Source organism: Cupressus sempervirens, chromosome 4 (genome assembly GCF_028749045.1).
Source record: "Cupressus sempervirens isolate cs-2001-9-10 chromosome 4, ASM2874904v1, whole genome shotgun sequence".
Lineage (NCBI taxonomy): Eukaryota > Viridiplantae > Streptophyta > Pinopsida > Cupressales > Cupressaceae > Cupressus > Cupressus sempervirens.
The window spans coordinates 302,351,927-302,372,214 of NC_143121.1; the positions used below are offsets into that span (position 1 = coordinate 302,351,927).

General features: G+C 35.1%; 1 protein-coding gene across 1 annotated transcript in view; it reads left to right on the forward strand.

Moving 5' to 3' along the window:
• The first annotated feature begins 5,445 nt into the window (after nucleotides 1-5,445).
• Nucleotides 5,446-20,288, forward strand: part of LOC149561208 (ATP-dependent DNA helicase homolog MER3-like) — a 201,601-nt gene continuing 186,758 nt past the window's right edge. Inside the window, exons 1-2 of the mRNA XM_089825018.1 lie at nucleotides 5,446-5,564; nucleotides 5,870-6,016. Of these exons, the coding sequence (XP_089681144.1) occupies nucleotides 5,934-6,016 (83 nt within the window). The 5' untranslated portion in view covers nucleotides 5,446-5,564; nucleotides 5,870-5,933. The remainder of the gene's footprint in view (nucleotides 5,565-5,869; nucleotides 6,017-20,288) is intronic.

Here is a 20,288-nt window from a genome sequence, read left to right on the forward strand (position 1 = left end):
GAGTCATTAAATGTCATAGGGCATCGATCTTTGACGGGGCATATCTCCAAGCTTGTGCAAAATATGCATGCAATTCTATGTGCTACAGGATTGTGTTGTCAACACCTAAAATAACCTCTCTCTCTTTTTGGATATTGGATTCTATTATGATTTTGTGGCCCCATCTCGGGTGATGCTAAAACTTGTAGTGTTGGCCAATACAAAGTCACTAATTAGTGAATCTCTTTAATCGTTCATCATGGGATCGAACTATCTGCTCTGTTAGCTCCAAGTGGCCAAGTAAACCCTAGTCCTAAGCTCATCTCATCCTATTGATCACTCAAATGTTCTCAGGCAAATCAAAATGAATTGACCCTAAGAGTCACTAAATATTGTGTGTCGATAGTTGGAAGAATGAAATAGATACAAGAATTTGAACAATTAAAGGAAAGTTTAATGAAGAAAAAAGTATTGTACAAACATGAACTAACTTAATACAAGGCAAAACTTCAACATTTAATGTTGTTTTCTCTTTGGCCCCTCTCATGGAGATTATGTTTGGCATTCTTCTAAGTTGTCTGATTGATACTACTTCCACTCAAGTGTTTCATAGATAGTGTTGTATTTCAATTTCATTTTTATATTATTGTGGATAAAAATCTCAACATCATGGATTATTTCTCCATCCAGGCAGACCATTGCCAAAAGGTCACTTGGAAACATTTTTCCTTGCCATGACTTTCAAAATCAAATTTCTAATTCTATCATTTCCTTTACAAAGATATATTTTGAGGAATATTGGAGGCACAACAACTGTAGAAATCCATGATTGCCAATTTGAATCCATGGGTGCAATAATTTATTCCTCTTGTAGTACAATACATGACTGTCCCTCCACACCCATCCACTTTCCCAATTTCCCCTCCAACAGTGAATGCAACCTCCCTAATATCATACAATATTGTTCCAGCTCCATTCCAACTATAGATAAATTATGTTCCACACATCATGAATTAAATTCTAGAAATCTCTCCACTAAGTTTCCCTCTCATGGGTTGTCCGATTCCTTTTCCTCTTATAAATACTCCCTTTCTTAGTAGAAAAATAGTAGAACCATCTAATTGTCTGCCCAATTTTTTGGTTTACCCTCCTCAGGAGCAACAAGGTTTGAAGGGTCCTCCTCCACAACAACATTGTATGGACTTTGACCCACTTTGACCACCTAGTGTCCTTCCTAGTGTTTATTAGCTTGCACATACCTAAACAAGGCTTAGTCAAACCAACTTGATCTAAGCACACCAACACACCACCTTAACTTGGCTGGAGTCACAACATGCCTCAAAGCAACAACAACACAAACAAAGCCAAAACAGGGGTTGTTAGGTGCCCTACATCAGGATAATGACAGACAAGAGATATCTAAGAAAAAATGCAACAACTATAGCTAGATGAATCATAAGAGGAGCATACATAGTGTGTTTTCATGAATGAAGCTCTCGAAGAGATGGATAAACAAGCAATACTGATATTAAATTCCATGAATAAATTCAAAACTTTATTTCAAGTCTTCTCATGTTCTAAAGATAAAGCATATAATATAAACTCTTCAAATGTTTATGATGACAATAAGGTTCAAGCTTAGACATTTACATAATGCGGCCAACTCAAGACTCAAACTTGAATGTTAATTGTATAATAGTAATAAGAATTCAAGTTTCACTATTCTCATTGCAACAAAAACTCCAAATAAGTTTCTCATAATAAAAAATACTCATAACTTGTACAATTTAGATACTTGAATTAATACCATAGCCTTATTCACATGTCCAAAGATACTATCAAAGCTTATTATAATGATTCCTACCCTTATTTTGGATGCAAATTACATTAAAATGAAATACATGATATACTTAAAACGTAAACAAGAAAAACAATATATATATTATGATAACCATTAATGTCATACATGAACAAACTGATGCATCAAAGTTGTAAGTCTAATAATTTCATGCATCAAATATATGTTATACATCAAATATAAAATGTCATATACACATCAAATGTATGTCGAATATGTCCTCTAACATAAAATCCAAGATATATGTCCACTGATGCCTATACATGTGTGTTCATCCCTATATCTTCTCCTTCCTGTGAGGGGAAGGAAACAAATCCCTAGAGGTCTTCAATCATTGCATGGAGGGAGATGATGAGGATGATGGGGTCTTCCTCACATGCTCGCTCGTCCTCTTGTTTAGGCTCCTCTCTAACTGGAGCTAATACAAATAAATTATATATGAATCAATAATCATTATACATTGAAATCAAATATATGTACACACACAACTAATTATTTTCTTACTGCCATCAAATAGTCACTCTATACATCCACCTCAAAGGCTTGCAGACGATCGGGAATAACAAGACCCTACAACAATTCAATCAATATAATCACTCGATCATACTTAAATACCATTTGAAATTTTAATACTAACTATTGTAAATAACAACTAAAACTATGAAAACTCTTTCATACCTTGGTCAATGGCTTTGAATTAGCCATCGCGACATCAACTCCATGATTGATGGACTAACGAAGACAAGGAGGAGTCTTAGACATCAACAACTGCAAACCATATAATACATTTTACATTTTTTTATAGAATATAATATAATCAAATGAATTAATTTAACACGAAACAAATGTACCTCTATGAAGCTCATATCATGCCTAGGCTTGGAGTCCCTTATGAATGTTGATGGTCCAGTAGAGAACTAATGCACAGATAATTTGTTTTGGTCAATCCTTCATATGATTACTTAATAAATATATGTATTAATTTAAATGATTAAATCAATACATACCTCTCAACTCGTCGACGAGACGTAAAATGAGGCTCGAGAATCTGTATTAGGGCCATCAACACTCTTACCTTGAATTTTGTACAATGTCAAGACATGATAATTAATTAGTCATTCATTGTACATACGAAATGTGACCAAATAACTTATTTATAATTGTAATTTACCTATGTGTCAATGCCAAATGTGTCACTTAGGAACTCATCAGTGACTAGCTCATCATCCATAGTGTCTCCAATATGACTACCAAACATGCATAAGGGTCTATATGATGTGCACATGTGACCGTGATGCAAAGAAGAGTCCTCCTCAACTAATGGACTGACACAATGAATGAGGGTTTGTGTCAAAGCACTGATAGTCCCTAAAGTACTGGTCTTTACATGTTGCTTCACAACTGAAGGAATAATGACATGCTCACCCTGTGGCTTGACAACAGACACCCTAACTGCATTAAGGTCACGACATGCCTCCGACCTCTCCAATTACGACCCCCACCTCTACCCTAGGAATCTAATGTCAAAATAATTGGGGATCTCCCCAAGGACAAATTCACTATACAATTTCTTTAAGAAATATATTGGAACCTCGTGATTATTGCAAGGAGGGGCATCAAAGACCATCCACCATCTATCCCAAAAGTTGTTTCTAATATCATCATGTATGCACTAGTGGATGGGGAACCTTTTAGTTGAATGTTTAACTATGTCTTGTTCTCTAAGCTTTTTTAAACAATGCACATATGCTACCTTTCACTATGTCCTTTTTTCTTACATATTTATAGGATAATTTGTTTGCATAAATTATCTTCCTTGTTCTTCTCTCTTAACACGCTAAATATCTAGTTGACCACTAACATAAGCTACATAACTCATAATGGACTCAAGGGAGGATGCCAATTATGCTCTCATAGGATTAGTTTTCATACAAACTTTCAACCTACCAATGATTGCTTCTAATTCATTTTTCCCTCTTTCTATTTTATTCATTATATTGTCTTGGGTGCCAAGAGGAGGTCTTTCAATCAATGGAGGTTGTGGAAGCTCTTGCTCTTCTTGTGGAGGGTTTTCATTTTAATTTTGTTGATCAGGCTAGGGATTTGGTGGTTGATTATTCACATTTCCTGATAAGAAACCAATTGCATTTTAAATAAATAAACAAATTTGAAGCAAAACTAAAAAAACATACAAAACAATGCAAAAACAAGAGTAGAAAAATATACTTGATGATCCCGATCTTGATCTTTGATGACGAGGAGACATTTTGAGGAGAGTGAGCAAATTTTTCAACTTCTACAAATTGTGTGCGGGTTGTTGATGGGAAAGAAGGCACCAACAAAAAGAAACAAGAGAAAATAGAATGGGCTGCGGGTTTGAAGTCCATATATAGAATTTTTAAAAAGCGTGCATGCGCTTTGGCTTGGGCTCCACAAGTCTAAGCCAAAGTGCGTGCACGCTTTTAGAAATTTTAAAATTTTATTTGTGTGTCATCTTTTTGGCACCACAACTTGGTGCATTCACCCAAATAATAAATAAAAAAGAAAATAGTGTACAAGGAGATTCTAAAATTAGGAATGATCTAATAAGAATTAAAAATTAATTTAAAAAAAAAATTCAAAATTTTCCTAAGATTCTAATATTTAAGTTAATTCAAATTAATTAAAATAAATTTCCATATACATGACTTAAAGTGCAAGTTTATTTGTTCTAAGATACAATAATCAACATAATCATTTTGACATTATTATCTTTGAATTTTTTTTTTACTATCTTTAACTCTACATTAAAGCTTGTGAACACCAACTCCAATTCCAATTGAACTCCAACGCCAACTTTAACCATCATTCAACTGTAACCTTAACACCTGCACTAGCAAGGTGCAATGGTTAGATTGATAGCAAGATACACTTTATCTAATGTTTTTGAGAATCCACAAATGCCTTAAAAATGTGTAAAAGTAGATGTCTTCAAAATTGCAAAATCAAAGTAGAAAAAATCATAAAAAGGATAGATAAGGTGTAACATTTGTAGACCATTTATCTAAATTGAATTTGTTAGTTGGTTTGAGAATTATTATAAGGAGAAAATTATAGAGAAGTCTATTTTGTGGCTACAATTTTGAGGGGTCCCCATGCTCACATAAAACTTTGAAGCATTAAAAAATCTATGATTTTTCTATTTCTAAACAAAATCTCAAATAGGAGATTGAAATTTATAGAATAAATAGATTTATATAATAAAAAATGTAGATAGACTTATTAAATCATATTAGAAGTCCCCAATTTTTCAAAATTTAAAGATAACTACTTAAAACTTAAAAATATAATTGAAATAAAAAAATAACAAATGATCACTTCATCGTAAAAAAAAATAGTACCAAACATTAATTGAACACGAATATGCAATGATACTAATTAGATTTCCATATGCACCACATACATTACTATTGACTTCACCAAATGTAGACTTCCATAGAATTAAACGTAAACTTCAAAAAATTTTCAAATTTATGTATTCCCTTTTTGTAAAGGAGGGAAAGGTATTTATTTTCATGTTTCAAATCAGATGCTATCGAATTCATAAGCTCGCAACAAACCCCGCCTTCTTGTTCTGTATTCGTTTTCCTTGGACGGCCAAATTGGAGAAAAGAATTGTTGCTGATGAGCTTCCCAACTGAAATCAACTGAGCAGAAGTCCTTGCAATTTGCTCAAAATTCTTTAAAGGTCGAGCAGAATTCTGTGTAGTACTATTTCCGCGACATTTTGACACCCTGCTGTCGGACATTTAATTTTAGCTTAATCTTTTTAAAATTAAACAGCGCTTCTTCGGAACAAGAACTTAAACAATTACCAAGAATTCAATCTGTAATGCTCACACATCAACTCGAGGGTTCACAGATTTGTTCTAACGTATTCGACATTTGATGCTGTTTATAGTGTCTCAATTAGGAACTACAGTGTAATAGACGCTTATTTTGGAATGGCTATATAGATTTAAGCAATTATTGCCATTATTTGTTTGAATTTAGGCGGAGCTGTAAAAAGCTGCTCAAATAGTTGAAAGCTTTTTGCTGTAGTAAGAAAAGAAAAGCCATGGACTGCTCTGCTTTCGATCCAGATGTTTTGAAGTCTGTTTGTGCCTTGCCGAGGCCGCTTCAGTCGGTTTTCAGTTTCAGGTACGAGATCCTTAGTACTCTTTCAAATTTTGTGGCAACATTCAAATTGAACTTTATTCTTAAAAGGCAAATTTAGGCTGGTTCAAAGAAACAATCATTTTCACGACTTGCCTATGGTGTAATTTTTGGTCGAATGATCGTAAAAGTTTGTCTAAAATCATTTTTATACTAAGCACTTTCTTTTTTGGCACACACTTTGAAGCGTTTTTTGCTCAGTGCCGGGTTATATACGTTGTTTAATTTCTGTTGAGAAAAATATAAAGATCGCAAGCCTTTTAAAGGCTCGGGCTTATCATCTTGATTAGGTCAAATTTATATTAAGTTGTGGTATGTATTATGATTTATTCAACGTAGGTTAGATTAACTAAGACTCAGGGATGTCTCTCATTAGAAACAGAAAAATAGAAGATGGTAAAAGAGAGTCTATTGTAAGGTAATTTAATTAGTTTATAGGTAAAGATCTGTGGGGTTTTAACCAGTGTTTGCCTCTGCTGCTGAAGAAAATTTTAACTACCCACAAGGGATTGTGTAAGCAACAGGAGAGTTATGCTCCTGGAGTTTTGGGCCCCCAATCAAGATCTTTGTGCACAGTGGAACTATTTTTCTTCTGGTATTTTGGATTCCAACAACCAATGAGAAGAAAACGCCTGAGTGGAGTAAAAGATTTTAAAACAAAGAAAAATGCATACAAATTATCAATGGAAATACCTTAGTGGATGAAACAAAGAAAAATATATACAAACTATAAGTGGAAACTCCGTAAAGGATTAAAACGAAGAAAATAATGAAACATATTAACTCTCGTCAAAGGAAAACACAAAGTACTTTTCATCTGACTATTAATGAAGTGGCTTAATCAATTTGTGTTGGTAAACAGATTTCTCACTATGATAGTTACTTCTGAAACTGACCCTGTTTGCCCTGTGAACAATGACAACTGTGCCAAAAGTTGGAGAGATTGAAACCGATCATTACCAGATTACAATCTTCTTCTACATTTGAGAGGGGCAGCTCCCTTGTATGATGGGTGTATTTGATTTTTAATATAAATGAAGTAAAAGTTTGAAAGATAGAGAGAAAGCTATTGATGGCGAATGCACCACACGACTTCATAGCTTTCTTGAATTAACATAAAATGATAATAAAGACAATCAAGAACTACGCTTGAAAACGATCATTATTACCATGATGATTCATGATTCATAAACATTCACACAATACTATGAAAACATTCACTATAGAAAGAGTCAACAGTTTTATGCTGCAACAATCTAGATTTTAGAAAAAGAATCCAAACACATTTCTCATTTTATTTTCTTACACCAAGAGCATAACAAAGATTTTCAATTTCGAAGACAAAATTTGTACATACTTTCCAAAATTTGTCTTCTCATCAAAATTTTAGCATAAGTGTTCCCTTATTCCAAAGTCCAAAAAGTCCCTTTACAAAGCCAAAATGATTCCTTATATAGACATGGAGGTTAAGAACTACTCCTCTGTGGTTAATAACTACTTCCCAAATATGTGATTTGGGTGAGATTAATTAACCTCTACAATGTTAACCCAAAATGGCAAAAGATGTGATTTACGAGATCCACCTAAAAGATATGAAATTTGTTGACTTCACTTAGATAGCTTTCCATCTGCTTCCTTGATATGTTCTTTAAATTGTTTGAGTAATTTCATGCTGGAAAGGCAACTTTAGTAATGTGACTTATTAAAGAGAATTTGAAACCATCTCTCGAGATTATCAATCCCTGGTTCACTTATGGAAGCATCCAATAATGACGTCTCTTTTACGAGAGTCCTTTGATTCAGTGTCATTTCCTTATCACTTTTCATTCTGGTGCCGTTTTTTGGTTAATTCAAGAATCTATGTGAATTTCCCATTTCCATCATCCTCATTCCAGTGACGACCTCACTTCTTAGGATCATACTCACTTCTTTCTCATATGATAGGCTCAAAGTGGCTTTCGGTTGTAACATTTTTATTCAAACTTGGTTTGATTACAAATCCACGCGCTTTGCCTATTTGGGTGGCTTCATAACAGGTTGTTGGCATTTTTCTATAGTTCATGGGGTTGTGCATTTGGAATCACAAGTCATGGGCTTGTTAAATGCATTTGATAGGAGTCATTCAAATTTCTCTAGTATCTCTTCTATACTCATATTATGATCATTGATTCAAATGACATGGCATATTGAGGAGCATTATGTTGAAAACCTAATGAGTCAAAAGATGACTGCGAACCAGTCAATCACCACATTCCCTTCAAGTGTATATTTGGAAGTGATTTTCTGAAGCATATCCCTTGCATCCGTGGTTCTTGAACATTTAGAGATATATTGTATTTTTTGGCACTTCCAACCGATGAGATCAAGGCTCATTATGGTTTCTTAGGAATACCAAGAAGCCTAATGTCGTGACGGGTTTTTGAAGAATTCTGTCAAACATGTCCTGATCTAAATGCCTTATTTAACCTTTCTATTTTGTGCATATCCAACAAATATTACATCTCCTATGAAAATGGAATACTTGACATGCGATGACATCCTCCATATGATTCCAACATCACATTATGAAAAACACGATATTTCTACGAGGCATCTTCTTGAAGATTTTCAAAGGCATCAAACACAAGCTTATTCTTGGCATACTCTCCAATCAAGGTTTCTCGGGAGAAGATATCTCGCTAAGGCATTTTTTCAAATATGTCATAGGCAAAGGTGGAGTTATCATAGCATTAATGACACACTACTGACGATTTTCACAAACTCACGTACCCCACATGCCTTAAATTTGATGGCTTCTCATAACTTTGTATTATTCAATGGGCTATCCTTGATGCTAGCTTCAGGAAGCATTCTGTCAAACAAATTGCAGGCATGGTCTTTCCTTTGTCAATGCTCGGAATTGTCATTGCATGAGCATTTTGTCAAATAACTCACGTGCATTGCCTGTATCTCTATTAACACGTATCTGCAACCAAACTTGCACATTGGTGGGTAGGAAGTGATAGATGATTGACTTTTCAAACTGATACTTGAGCTTCATATCTGCGAGTTTTCCTTTCCACAATGCTTTTCCATCACTATGCCCATGCTGCTGGTTGAGATTTTTGAATTTCTTAATCAACATAAACCGCCTATCATGTCTTTGGTTTCACTAATGGGGACGATGTCAAACAATTCACATGCTTCCTCATTGTTGTCACTCATATGCCGTTGATCTCTAGATGTACAAGCTGGGTGGAAGATAAAGTTTGTCAATGGAATTCCAATGTTTGGCTATGCTCTTCAATTCAAAGGTGTTATCTTCGTTTGTTCAAAGATGATAGCCGAAGTGATCCTTTCAAACCGGATTCTCTTTCTTTGCAAAAACATTACTCCATTTGAATCACATATGAAATTTTAAACCTTTGGACAATGAGGTTAATAGCCACCTCCAAAATATGTGATTTGGAGCTCGACCTTAACCTTTGAGACAAGAGGGTAAGGTTAATGATGCGGAAGGAAACACGTGTTTTGGAAGCTTATCTTAACCTTTTTGATGGAGAGGTTAAGATTTCAAGATGAAACACGTGTTTTGGAGTTCGAACCTTAACCTTTTTAGATGAGGTTAATGGTTAATGATTTATTTAAAAACACGTATTTTGGAAACTTATCTTAACCTTTTTGATGGAGAGATTAAGATTTTAAGATGAACTACATGTTTTGGGATGCTTCATTAACCTTTGGTAACTTGAGACTCAGGAACTGGATTTTGAAAATTCAAAGTGCTGGACAGAGATAGGAATGAGCCAAAGATTATTTGAAAGGCAAAAATGCTTAAAAATCTTGAGGAGAAGCAATCATTTTAACCTTTAAAAAAGGTGCGTCCAAGGAATAACCATAGTTTGACATGACAAGGATTTTAAAAATTCCGAGCAATTTTTGATATCCTGGCAACAAGTTGATAGGGATTCTAGTATTAATTAAGACTCATGTTCATTTGTCAACTTCTTCAAGCTGTCTTTTCCGACATACCAAGCTCTGTAAACTATTATCAGAACTGACATCAATTAATTAAAGGTAAGAAGCCAACCTTTGTCAAATTAGGCCTAACCTTGGAATTGACACATCCTCGATGCAAATTTGTTTGTATTTATTAATTTAGTTAAAATTCAAAATCTTGTTATATTTTGAATTTCAATTAATTGATAAATATGGGCAGATGTGTATTAAGAGTGTTGGATGGACGATAAGTGATTCTTCATGCATACTAGAAGCAGTAGACTTTTATTTGCTTGGACTTAGGAGATCTATGATAGTTCAGATAGATGTTGGATTCATCTTGCTATTTTCCATCTTCTGATACCAACTATGCTATTGATGCCAAAGTGTCGTTTTGTTGATACCTGTCCTTACAAGTTTTGTGTCATCACTTATTGAGCTGAGTCAATGTTTGTCTCCATGTCTACAACATAGGAGTGTTCTGCTAACATTCGCCAAAACATAAACTTTTTGTAGTCTCCGAGGCAAGCAAAATAATGAATCACCCTAATCACCTAGAAATAGCACATTTGCTTTACTCGTCCTCTTAAGATTTAGAGTCTGTGGGATAAGTCTGATGTCTTAAAAGTCGGTAAGGTCAACAGTCTTGGTCTTATTAGAAATTTAGAACAAATCCATAACACAGATTCCATAAAATAGAGACAAGAGAAAAAATACCCATCATATTATATTGTTGAGTTATATGTTTTACAAGAGATACATTAGATATATATAAAACATGGTAATACAAAAAAACACCAAAACAATAATTCAAAATTCAAAATTGAGCACTTGAATCTAGAAACTTTGTTATTTCAACGTTCGTATTAAATGATTTGCACGTGGTTAAGCCGATTGGTTAACTAACCCAACGATTATAGATGGAGTCATAATTACTTCTAACACTCCCCATTAATTTTGACTCCATGAATACTGCCGCATTTGCAAATTTTGTTCTTCTTTCTTGAAACTTTGACAATCCCATATTGTTACTTTGCTGCTGAGAGAGATTTATGTCCATTTGGATGTTTCTATTGTAGTAGCTTTGTTTTTGTAGGGTAAACGTGATTGGTCTATTGTCTTCTATCTCTGCAAGGTAGAACACAACTGGTTCACCTCTTGTTTCTGCAAGGTTGAAGACAATCGGTTCACCCAAATCCACTAACTTCTATTTTTGCAGGGTGGAACATGATTGGTTCACCCAAATCCTTTTGCTTTTGTCTTTATAGGGTGGGGGCACGACCAATTTTCCCTCTGTTTGTGTGGGGTTGTACATGACTATTTCATCCAAAAATTTCAATTTCCTTATTAATGCTTCAACATATCTTTCTTAAATGTTTTTGCACACTTTTATCACACTCTTATGCAATCTTTCACTTTCTCTCAGTTATTCACCAAACTTATCTATATGTTCTTTAAATCTTTCTCAACATCTTTATTATGATATCCTCTTCTAGTGTTTTTTTTCTTTTCAAATATTCATTTTGTACTTTTCCTCTTTTGTCTTCATTATTCTCCTTTTTGCCATCACTTCCTGCTGTGTTTCCTTTCTTTGTTCTTCTATATTTTCTCTCCTTCTTTCTTATCCTCGCTCTTACTCATCATTATTTTCTTCATAATCCTCTACACTATTCCATTTGTCTGCTTCACATACTTTTCTTCCTCTTTTCATACTTTTATTCATTCACATTTATTTTTCAATTGCATGCATTTTATTAAATTTGTGACCTTACTTCCTCAAAGATTTTGCAGCCATTTTTTAACTTTCCAAAGGCACTGTACATTGTACTTTTTTCAAATTCTTCATCTCTCACTGAACCATTGACACACCCATACAAACTTCTTTATCAATTGTGATTGTATCTTCACTTTCCATCATCTTTTCTTTCTTTTTAAAACATTTGATTTTCCAATAGCTATGGCAGTCCTTCAAACTTTTTTTAATGCTAACATTATTCACACATGAAAATTTATATATAACTGTATGAACTTACCTATAAGCATTTTCCAGCTAGATCCATAGATCTATTCACAATTTATTTTTCCACATTCTACCACTGATTCTTTTGTCCATTCTCTATTCCAACACATCTTTTCAGAATGATTTTTCAAACCACAAATTTTGCATGGATGCAAATCCCAGCACATGTTTTTACTGTGACCTCTATTGCAATGACCACATTTTTTTGTGTGCTGATTTCTTTATGCACATATTGTGATGTTCAAAATTTTAATGTAATAATTGATAAATTAATTGGTCTTAGGAATAAAATAAAATAATAAAGGACATTCAATTAATTAATAAATATGGGGCCCACATTAGTGAAATAATGAAATAATTAATATTGTCAACATGTACTTGTAAATCTCTAGATGCTTCTTGGAGGCCTTTATAAGGAGATGTTTGAGCATTGTAATGGATCATGGATTGGTTTTGATTTCTTTTTTTATTTCTGGAGGCTAAAGACTGAGGGATTATTGTGCACAGTTTTAGAGGTGGAAGATCCTCCCTATTTTTCGATTATAATTTTGGTGGTCCAGAGCCACCCTATTTTGCCATTGGAGGTATTGCTTTGATATCTCACTGCATGTGCCAGATCTGTTATTCATCATCATTTAGTGATTGCTTGTGTGCTCGAGTCTTGTTTGATGCATATGTAAATTGTAATCAAGTACAATTATTATTTGGAGATTAATGTCATTGTGTCGACGTCTTGGCGTTATCTCTATTTGGTAGATACTTTGTATATTTGGCATTAAGTTATTATCTTAACTCACATATGGTTGGCAATCCCGAAGGCACATAGCTTCATCTTTTGTCATTGACGATTTATTCCTCCCTTACTGTATGACTTGCTAGCCACACGACTTGTAAGCTATCCACTATATGACTCCATTCACTACATACCATACTATATCCTTATCTCCATACTCCTCCATATGGTCACCACCTCCTTCTGGCATTGTATGCACACCAACTTGTCTCACTGTACACCCACAAACTCCTTTCCCATACACTCTCAAGACCTTCTCTTTGTATGGTTGTTCCACTCATGCACTGTATGCTACTTTCCTTGCCAATTCAATTATATTTCTTTCACTGACAAGCTGCAAGGATTATTGCCTATCCATTACGGTGCCAACTTGATTGTACAAGCTTAAATCTTGCCACCCGGTGTGTGTGGGCATCTAACACCATCAGGGAAATAATAAAATTAGATTTAGTGCTTCTGCCAGCCTGTGGAAGTGAATGCAAGTTTATACTCAAAGGAGAAGGTGAGATCACCTTGTTGGTAGAATGGAAGATCCACAAGGTCCTATGACAGAACTCATGAATCTTTCAAGAGAGCTTAACAAAAACCAAGTGCAGATCAACGAAAACCAAAGGCTTATGCAAGAAACATTACAAAAATTAGCCCAGGGAAAGACAACGGGAGAACAAAATGGGCATAGTGACAATTTTGTTACGGGAAGGACAAATCCTCAACCCTCTCACTCTTGATCTTTGAAAACAATCTTCCTTCCAAGGACAAAAGCACCACACAAAGAAAGAGAGCCCACTTTTCAGGAAACGCAAGAACAACTTCGAGAAGGTTAGAGGAGTGTGAATATGGAAGGTGGTATATTCTTCAAAGATTATGTTGATCTAAGAATGAGATATTCGAGAGGGGAAATTGTGGTTATTTTAATAATGATCTTAGGAGAAAGATCGAGAAAGTAAACTTATCAACATTTGATGGATCTGGAGCCATCACCGCACAAGCATGGGTTCTGAAAGAAGTCACCTATTCTCAACTCAACCTGATGCCCAAAGAGGAAGCAATCAAGTTTGCAACACTCCATCTGGAAGGGGTTGCATCACAAGAGACTCATTGACCATTTCGACGGGAAGGATCCTGAACTAAACTTCAAAGATCTGGCACAACTAAGGCAAACAAGTACGATAGACAATTACATCACCAAGTTCGAAAGGCTATTAGTACTGGTCACATACTTCTCTGAGAGATGTGGAATTGTGTTATTCATGGATTGGCTGAGGGAACCCTTGAGAGGCTGGCTTAAAGGGTTCAACCCGTGCACACTCAGCGAAGCTATTAAGGTGCGTGACATGGCCATATCTTCCTACAAAACCCACATAGTTACTCCAACCCCTCCCCCACAAGAAGACAAAGACAAGGAGCTAATTTAGAAAAGGCCTCTACTGGATGAAGACTCTTGACAAGAGCTCTGGAGGAGAAGGCTTTGTTTTACTTGCAAGGAGCCGTTGGGACCGTGTTATCGCTGTCTTGGGAAGGGTACATTGAGATGTTTCCCAATGATGGGGAAGGTTTGTTGGCTAAATTTTTTGTAAGCCACTGTGACCACAACTTACAAAATGAGAACTTTTAGGCAACAATGTAGTGAGATAAATCTCTCCTCTTAGCAATAGCGGAGGCTCCCTTCTTATCGTAGATGGCTACCACAAAGACCTAATTGGAATTGATAAAGGGATGGTTCACTGAATCAATTTCTTTTTTTTCAAAAATGATTTTCTATTACCAACTACTACTTGCAATCAAACAAAAGGAATTATTGCTATGGTAATACCGGTGGCTTAAGTATTGACGTAAGAATGACCTTAAGACAACAATTATACTTAACTTGTGTGGTTGATAGCAAGAATCCAAAGTCTCCTACAAGCAACCTTTTTGAAAAAGGGCGAACAACTAACAAAGTTCAAAGTCTTTGTTCAACTATCCAGATATGAAATAATATACTAAAGAATCAAGTTCAAAGTCTTCAAATCTTAGTACTTGTTACCACTAACAAACTAGATTAATCTCGTTCAAGAAAGCTCAAAGTCTTTCAAAAACAACATCAAACATTCAAATGCCTTTAAAAAGAGAAGTAATAAAGATTAATGAATCGAAGTAACATAAGAAACGATGATCAATTCCAAGTATCTCAACACAAAGTTTGGGAAAAACTTGCTTCTTTATTTACTTTAGACATTTGCAACAAGAAATACAAAGCCTTCAAGTTATAAGCCCAGCCTTATCCAATAAGGCCAAAGATGATTATTTACAATGAACTCTTCTTTATATAGGAAAAACGAAGAGAGAAAGGTGGAGGAAAAAGTGGAGCAACCTCAACCATTGATACTTATCCTAATTAATTATTTTGACTTTATTCAAAGTTGCATACCTAATGTAATTGCAACATAACTACATGAGCACTAGCTGAGCAGTAGTTACCATAGTCAACTTAGGATCACCTTCCATTATAGTAGTAACTATAGTTGGCGTCTTAGTTTGAATGACCATAGGAGGAGGAGTACTATGTGTGACCTTAGTCATAAATTGTTCAAAATTGAGGCGAAGTTGCATCCAACAATGTTGTAGATCGAACAATGGTAGAAGGAATAGACAAAGAATATGCATCAAATACATTTTCAAAATCATATTGAGCTCTTTGTGCTTCTAATGTAGGAGCGACTGAGGACACAGGAAATGCTGGTATAATAGTCAGAGAATCTTCAAAAGATGAATACTTAGTGGAGAATGCACCCATAGTAATGCTTATAAGCAAATCATGAGATTCGTTTGAAACATAACTTAGCCTTTTTTTTTTACCAAGTTCAACCCTCGTGATTCTGTAATCAACAGGTTGTATATCTTTGGTAGATTTCTCCACAAGCGGTTCAACTACTTTAGTATACTTGATATGATTATCATCAACTACCACTTGAGAAACTATTTTAACTTTCTTGTTCTTTGAAACCCTTGACTTGCTTATTTGTCAGTCATCTTCTTCAATATGAATTTCTTCTTTCTTTCTTTTCTGTGTAACAACACCCAACTATGGAGGAAGATTGAAAGAAGATGCACTAGCTGAAGCAGTAGTTACCATAGTCAACTTAGGATCACCTTGCATTACAGTAGTAATTATAGATGGTGTCTCAGTCTGATGAGTGCTACGTGTGACCTCAGTCATAAATTGTTTAAATTGAGGTGAAGTTACATCCAACAATGCTGTAGACTGAACAATGGTAGAAGGAATAGACAAAGAATATGCATCAAATGCATTTTCAAAATCATACTGAGCTGCTTGTGCTTCTAATGCAGGAGCGGCTGAGGACATGGGCAATGTTGGTGTAAATTGTTCAAATTGAGGTGAAGTTACATCCAACAATGTTGTAGATTGAACAATGGTAGAAGGAATAGACAAAGAATATGCATCAAATGCATTTTCAAAATCATACTGAGCTGCTTGTGCTTCTAATGCAGGAGTGGCTGAGGACACGGGCAATGCTTAGTGGAGAATGCACTCGTAGTAATATCTAAATGTGAATCATGAGATTCATTTGAAACTGGGGCTGAATTCGGAAGAGAGGTTGCAGCAAGAAATTCCAAAAGATATGAAGCAAGAGGTGATGACTCCTTTGATTTCCTCGCTTCATCATTACTTGAGTCAACTTGAATTGATTGAGATCCAATCTCTTTCGTTTCAAGTACTCTCGAATCTTTTCCTCCTTTGATAGATAGCTTAGGAAAACTTTGAATAGGAGGTTCAAATGTAGATGAGGATGTACCATCTTTTCCTTTACCCTTTACCTCTGATCTCAAACCAATCAGACCCGTAAGATCAAAATCTTTGTCAGGCTTTATCTTTATACATTTAAGACCCCTTCTCTTCACGCATGTGTTAGTATTAGTGAGGATAGGCTGAAATCTATCCCAAATGGATGTATTTTCTTTGCATGACCATGTAGGAGGAAGAATGGGTAACTTCTCCACATCATGCTGAAAATATTTAGGATCAAGAATTTGATCATCATCTTCAAAACTAGGGGGAATTGATGCCAAGTTGAAATCTACAATTTGCTTCACAGTTAACCGGGTATAATCCATTTGCCGTATTTCTACCTCAGTACGTACATCAATCCAAACATCTTCTAGATGATGTATGTGCAAGAACTGCTTCCTCATCTTGTCATGCAATCACTTCCAATCAAAACAACTTTTGGCTGCAAACTTTTTCAGCGTGATCCTCTGGAGTTCAAACTCCATATTCTTGGCCTGAAGAACAATGTCTATTGAATATCCTCTAATCTTTAATGGGTTTCGAGATGAAATCCCCACTCCGGGCCAGTCCAAACTAGATTGATAAGCCTTCCATAAGCTGTCTTGCCAACTTCATTAGTAAAATTCTATTGGTAGGATACCTTAGTAATGTGTATGGTTCTCCTTGAAGCACCCAACTCACAAATATGTAAAGTTGGGAAATTGTAAAAACATGCAACCATACTCATTAACCTAATTCCACGTCTCATCAGATACTCGCTTATTAGGAAGCTCTTTATCAAACAAGCACATAAAATGCCCAAAGAAGACATCTTGAACTCTTCTAAAATGTATCCGACTTTTTTTCAAAGGCAATTGTTCATAATATTCCTACGCATGAACTATAGGCTTGTCATGCTTAGTTGATAAACCAGTAAAGGTACCTAGAGCAGCAACAATGTACACCATGTAGGAGTTCATATTGAACACACCAGTTGACAGAACATTCACCAATTGTTCACATATTGAATCACTCACCAATTCAGCCCAAAACATGTTTTTTTTGACTGTATTATGAGTGAGATGTACTTGTACATCCAGGGTTCGAAGGTGTTTGAATCTTTGAGCCTTGCCAAGTGACTGAGAAGTGTAATGAGATCATTGATTTCCTCTTTGAGATCATTGATTTCCTCTTTGAAATCACATCTGTGAACTCCTTTGACTGACCATTTGACAAGATTTGGTCTCTTAGTAATTAGCCAATTATCATTCACAAACTTGGTACAAGATGAAGTATCCTCATTCCATCGTTCCATAGCCTTCTTTGTTGTGATATTCGTAACAACTGGAGTGTGAGGAACATGAAATATATGATCAATAGTCTTGGGATCAAGACTAATGATAGTATTGCCATCTTGATCTTTGATGGTCTGTGAAGCCGCATCAAAATGTCTTGCACATGCAAGGATGAATTTTGGTTCATGAATTGCCAAGGGGAAGGTGGACAAATGATGAATATGATTTTGTTTGATCTACACCTTATCTTCGATAGCTGCAGCCTCAACTCTTGCAAGAAAGTCTTCAATGTTTATATGAGAAATGTTGGTATCCTGTACTTCATCATAGTATGAGGTTATTTGTGATGAAGGGATGGAGTTATGATATTGATCATACTGGTACTTCATCTTCTTTTTGTCTTTGCCCTTTGCTGGAGTAGATTCTCTTGACATTGGAAAATGGTACACCTGTGCAATTGTTACATGAAAATCCCATAAAATGAGAACATCAGCATGTGAAGGATCCATAGCAAGATTTTGATGGATTTTGAGCAAGGTATAAGTGGGAAAATGGATGGAATGAATGAGGATAGATAATGAACAAATGGGTCAAACTCAAAATGGCTAAATTGTGAGTAAATTTGCCTAAAACATTTTTTTTAAGGATGAATTACATATGCGACCAGCAAGCTTGGATTTGAGTGAACAAGAAGAAAAATGAATAACACATTGAGCACTTCGTGTTTAAATAAGTGCAAAAATGTGAGATATTGTCCGACAAGCATGTGAGGAAGACTTTATCCATAGGGCAGCCATATGGGGATACATGACATACGTAATGGTGGGGTTAAAACTCGCTTTTACATGTAAGGGAAAGGTAAACTTATCTTTCTTTTTAGAACGAGATTTTACACACGACTGCATATGCAAGTAAGATGAGATCTTTCATATGCAACTTGGAGAAGAAGACGAAAGATAGAAGGAACAACTTCAAGAATGAAAATCATATAAATCTGAAAATGGAAATGTTAGTGACTTGCATGAACATTCAAACAAAAATATATACAAATGCCTTAGAGTAAATAAGCAAGAAAAATTTCCTCTACTCCACAAAAAATGAGAAAGACAAAAACCTTTTCCATACCTTGAGCAAATCTGAAAAAAATCCAAGAGATGTTCGAATATTAGATTTTCCCAAATGAGGACGCAAATAGATTTTGAAATCCTCATCACATGGTTCGAATTTGGACATGTGGATATGGTTAGAGAAATGCAATGCCCAAAATATGGAACAAATTTTAACTTAGCAACTCCAAATGCAAAGACACATAAAAATGACGTCTAGGGCAAGAACATAGCTTGCAAAAATGATGAAAAACAAGCTTGAATCCAAAAACCCTTACCTTAGAACTTTCCTCGCAAAGATTCAATGCCAAAATGCATAGGTAAGAGCTGTAAATGATGGAGAATATGCCCTAGATGGGCTGTTTTATACAAAACACATGTATTAAACTTCATGCAATGCTTGCAAAAATCACCGTTTGCCCTTGGATAATGACCTCGCAGCCAAAAAAGACGTGCTTTGCATATGTGTTTTGGACAGAAATCGTCGTCCAGCTCTTAGGACTTCAAACACGTTTATAATAGCAACAAACATATGTTTAAAACACATGCAATCTTGCCAAAAATTGCCACCATGAAAATAGAGGAGGTTTTGATAGTCATAAATGCATTTTTGAGAAGCTATTTCATCACCAAAACTTATGCGTTTTACTCAAAAATTGCCACCATGACTTGGATAGGGCAAAACACGTTTTTGGAAGATGAATACATGTTTGCAAACATGTGTAATGAGAAGAAAAATCACCACTAAGTCTTTGGTATTGATGACACTAATGAAAACGCCCTTTTAGAAAGCATTTACATGCTTCACCACTTATGCAAAACCTTCAAAAATTGCCACCGAGTTTGAACACGTTTTTCTGAAGACATAAACATATGTTTAAAACACATGCAGTTTAGATGAAAATTGCCACTTTAGCTTGAGGTGGGTTTTTAAAGTCAAAACACATTCCTTTTTAGCATTTACATGTCTAAAACATATGTAGTTAGCTTGAAAAACACCTCTTTAGCTTGAGCTTGTTGTCTTGCATTTTGTCATCGCAAAATGTAGGTAACATTATGAAACTTTTTCAAGCTTAGTTTTGCATTTCTCTAAGTTTAGTTCGTTATTTAATTGGTTAGTATTGATCAACCAATTAGTATCAATTGATATAAGGAATCTTTTTACTGAAGGCCTTTGTTAAGTCTTTTTTGTTTTGCTTTCTGTGGAGCCTTTGCTTGATTTTTGAAGCCTTCACAGACCGTTCTTTGCTTTTGAGTTTGTGTTTGCTTGTTTTTGGTCCTTTGGAATTGCTCATG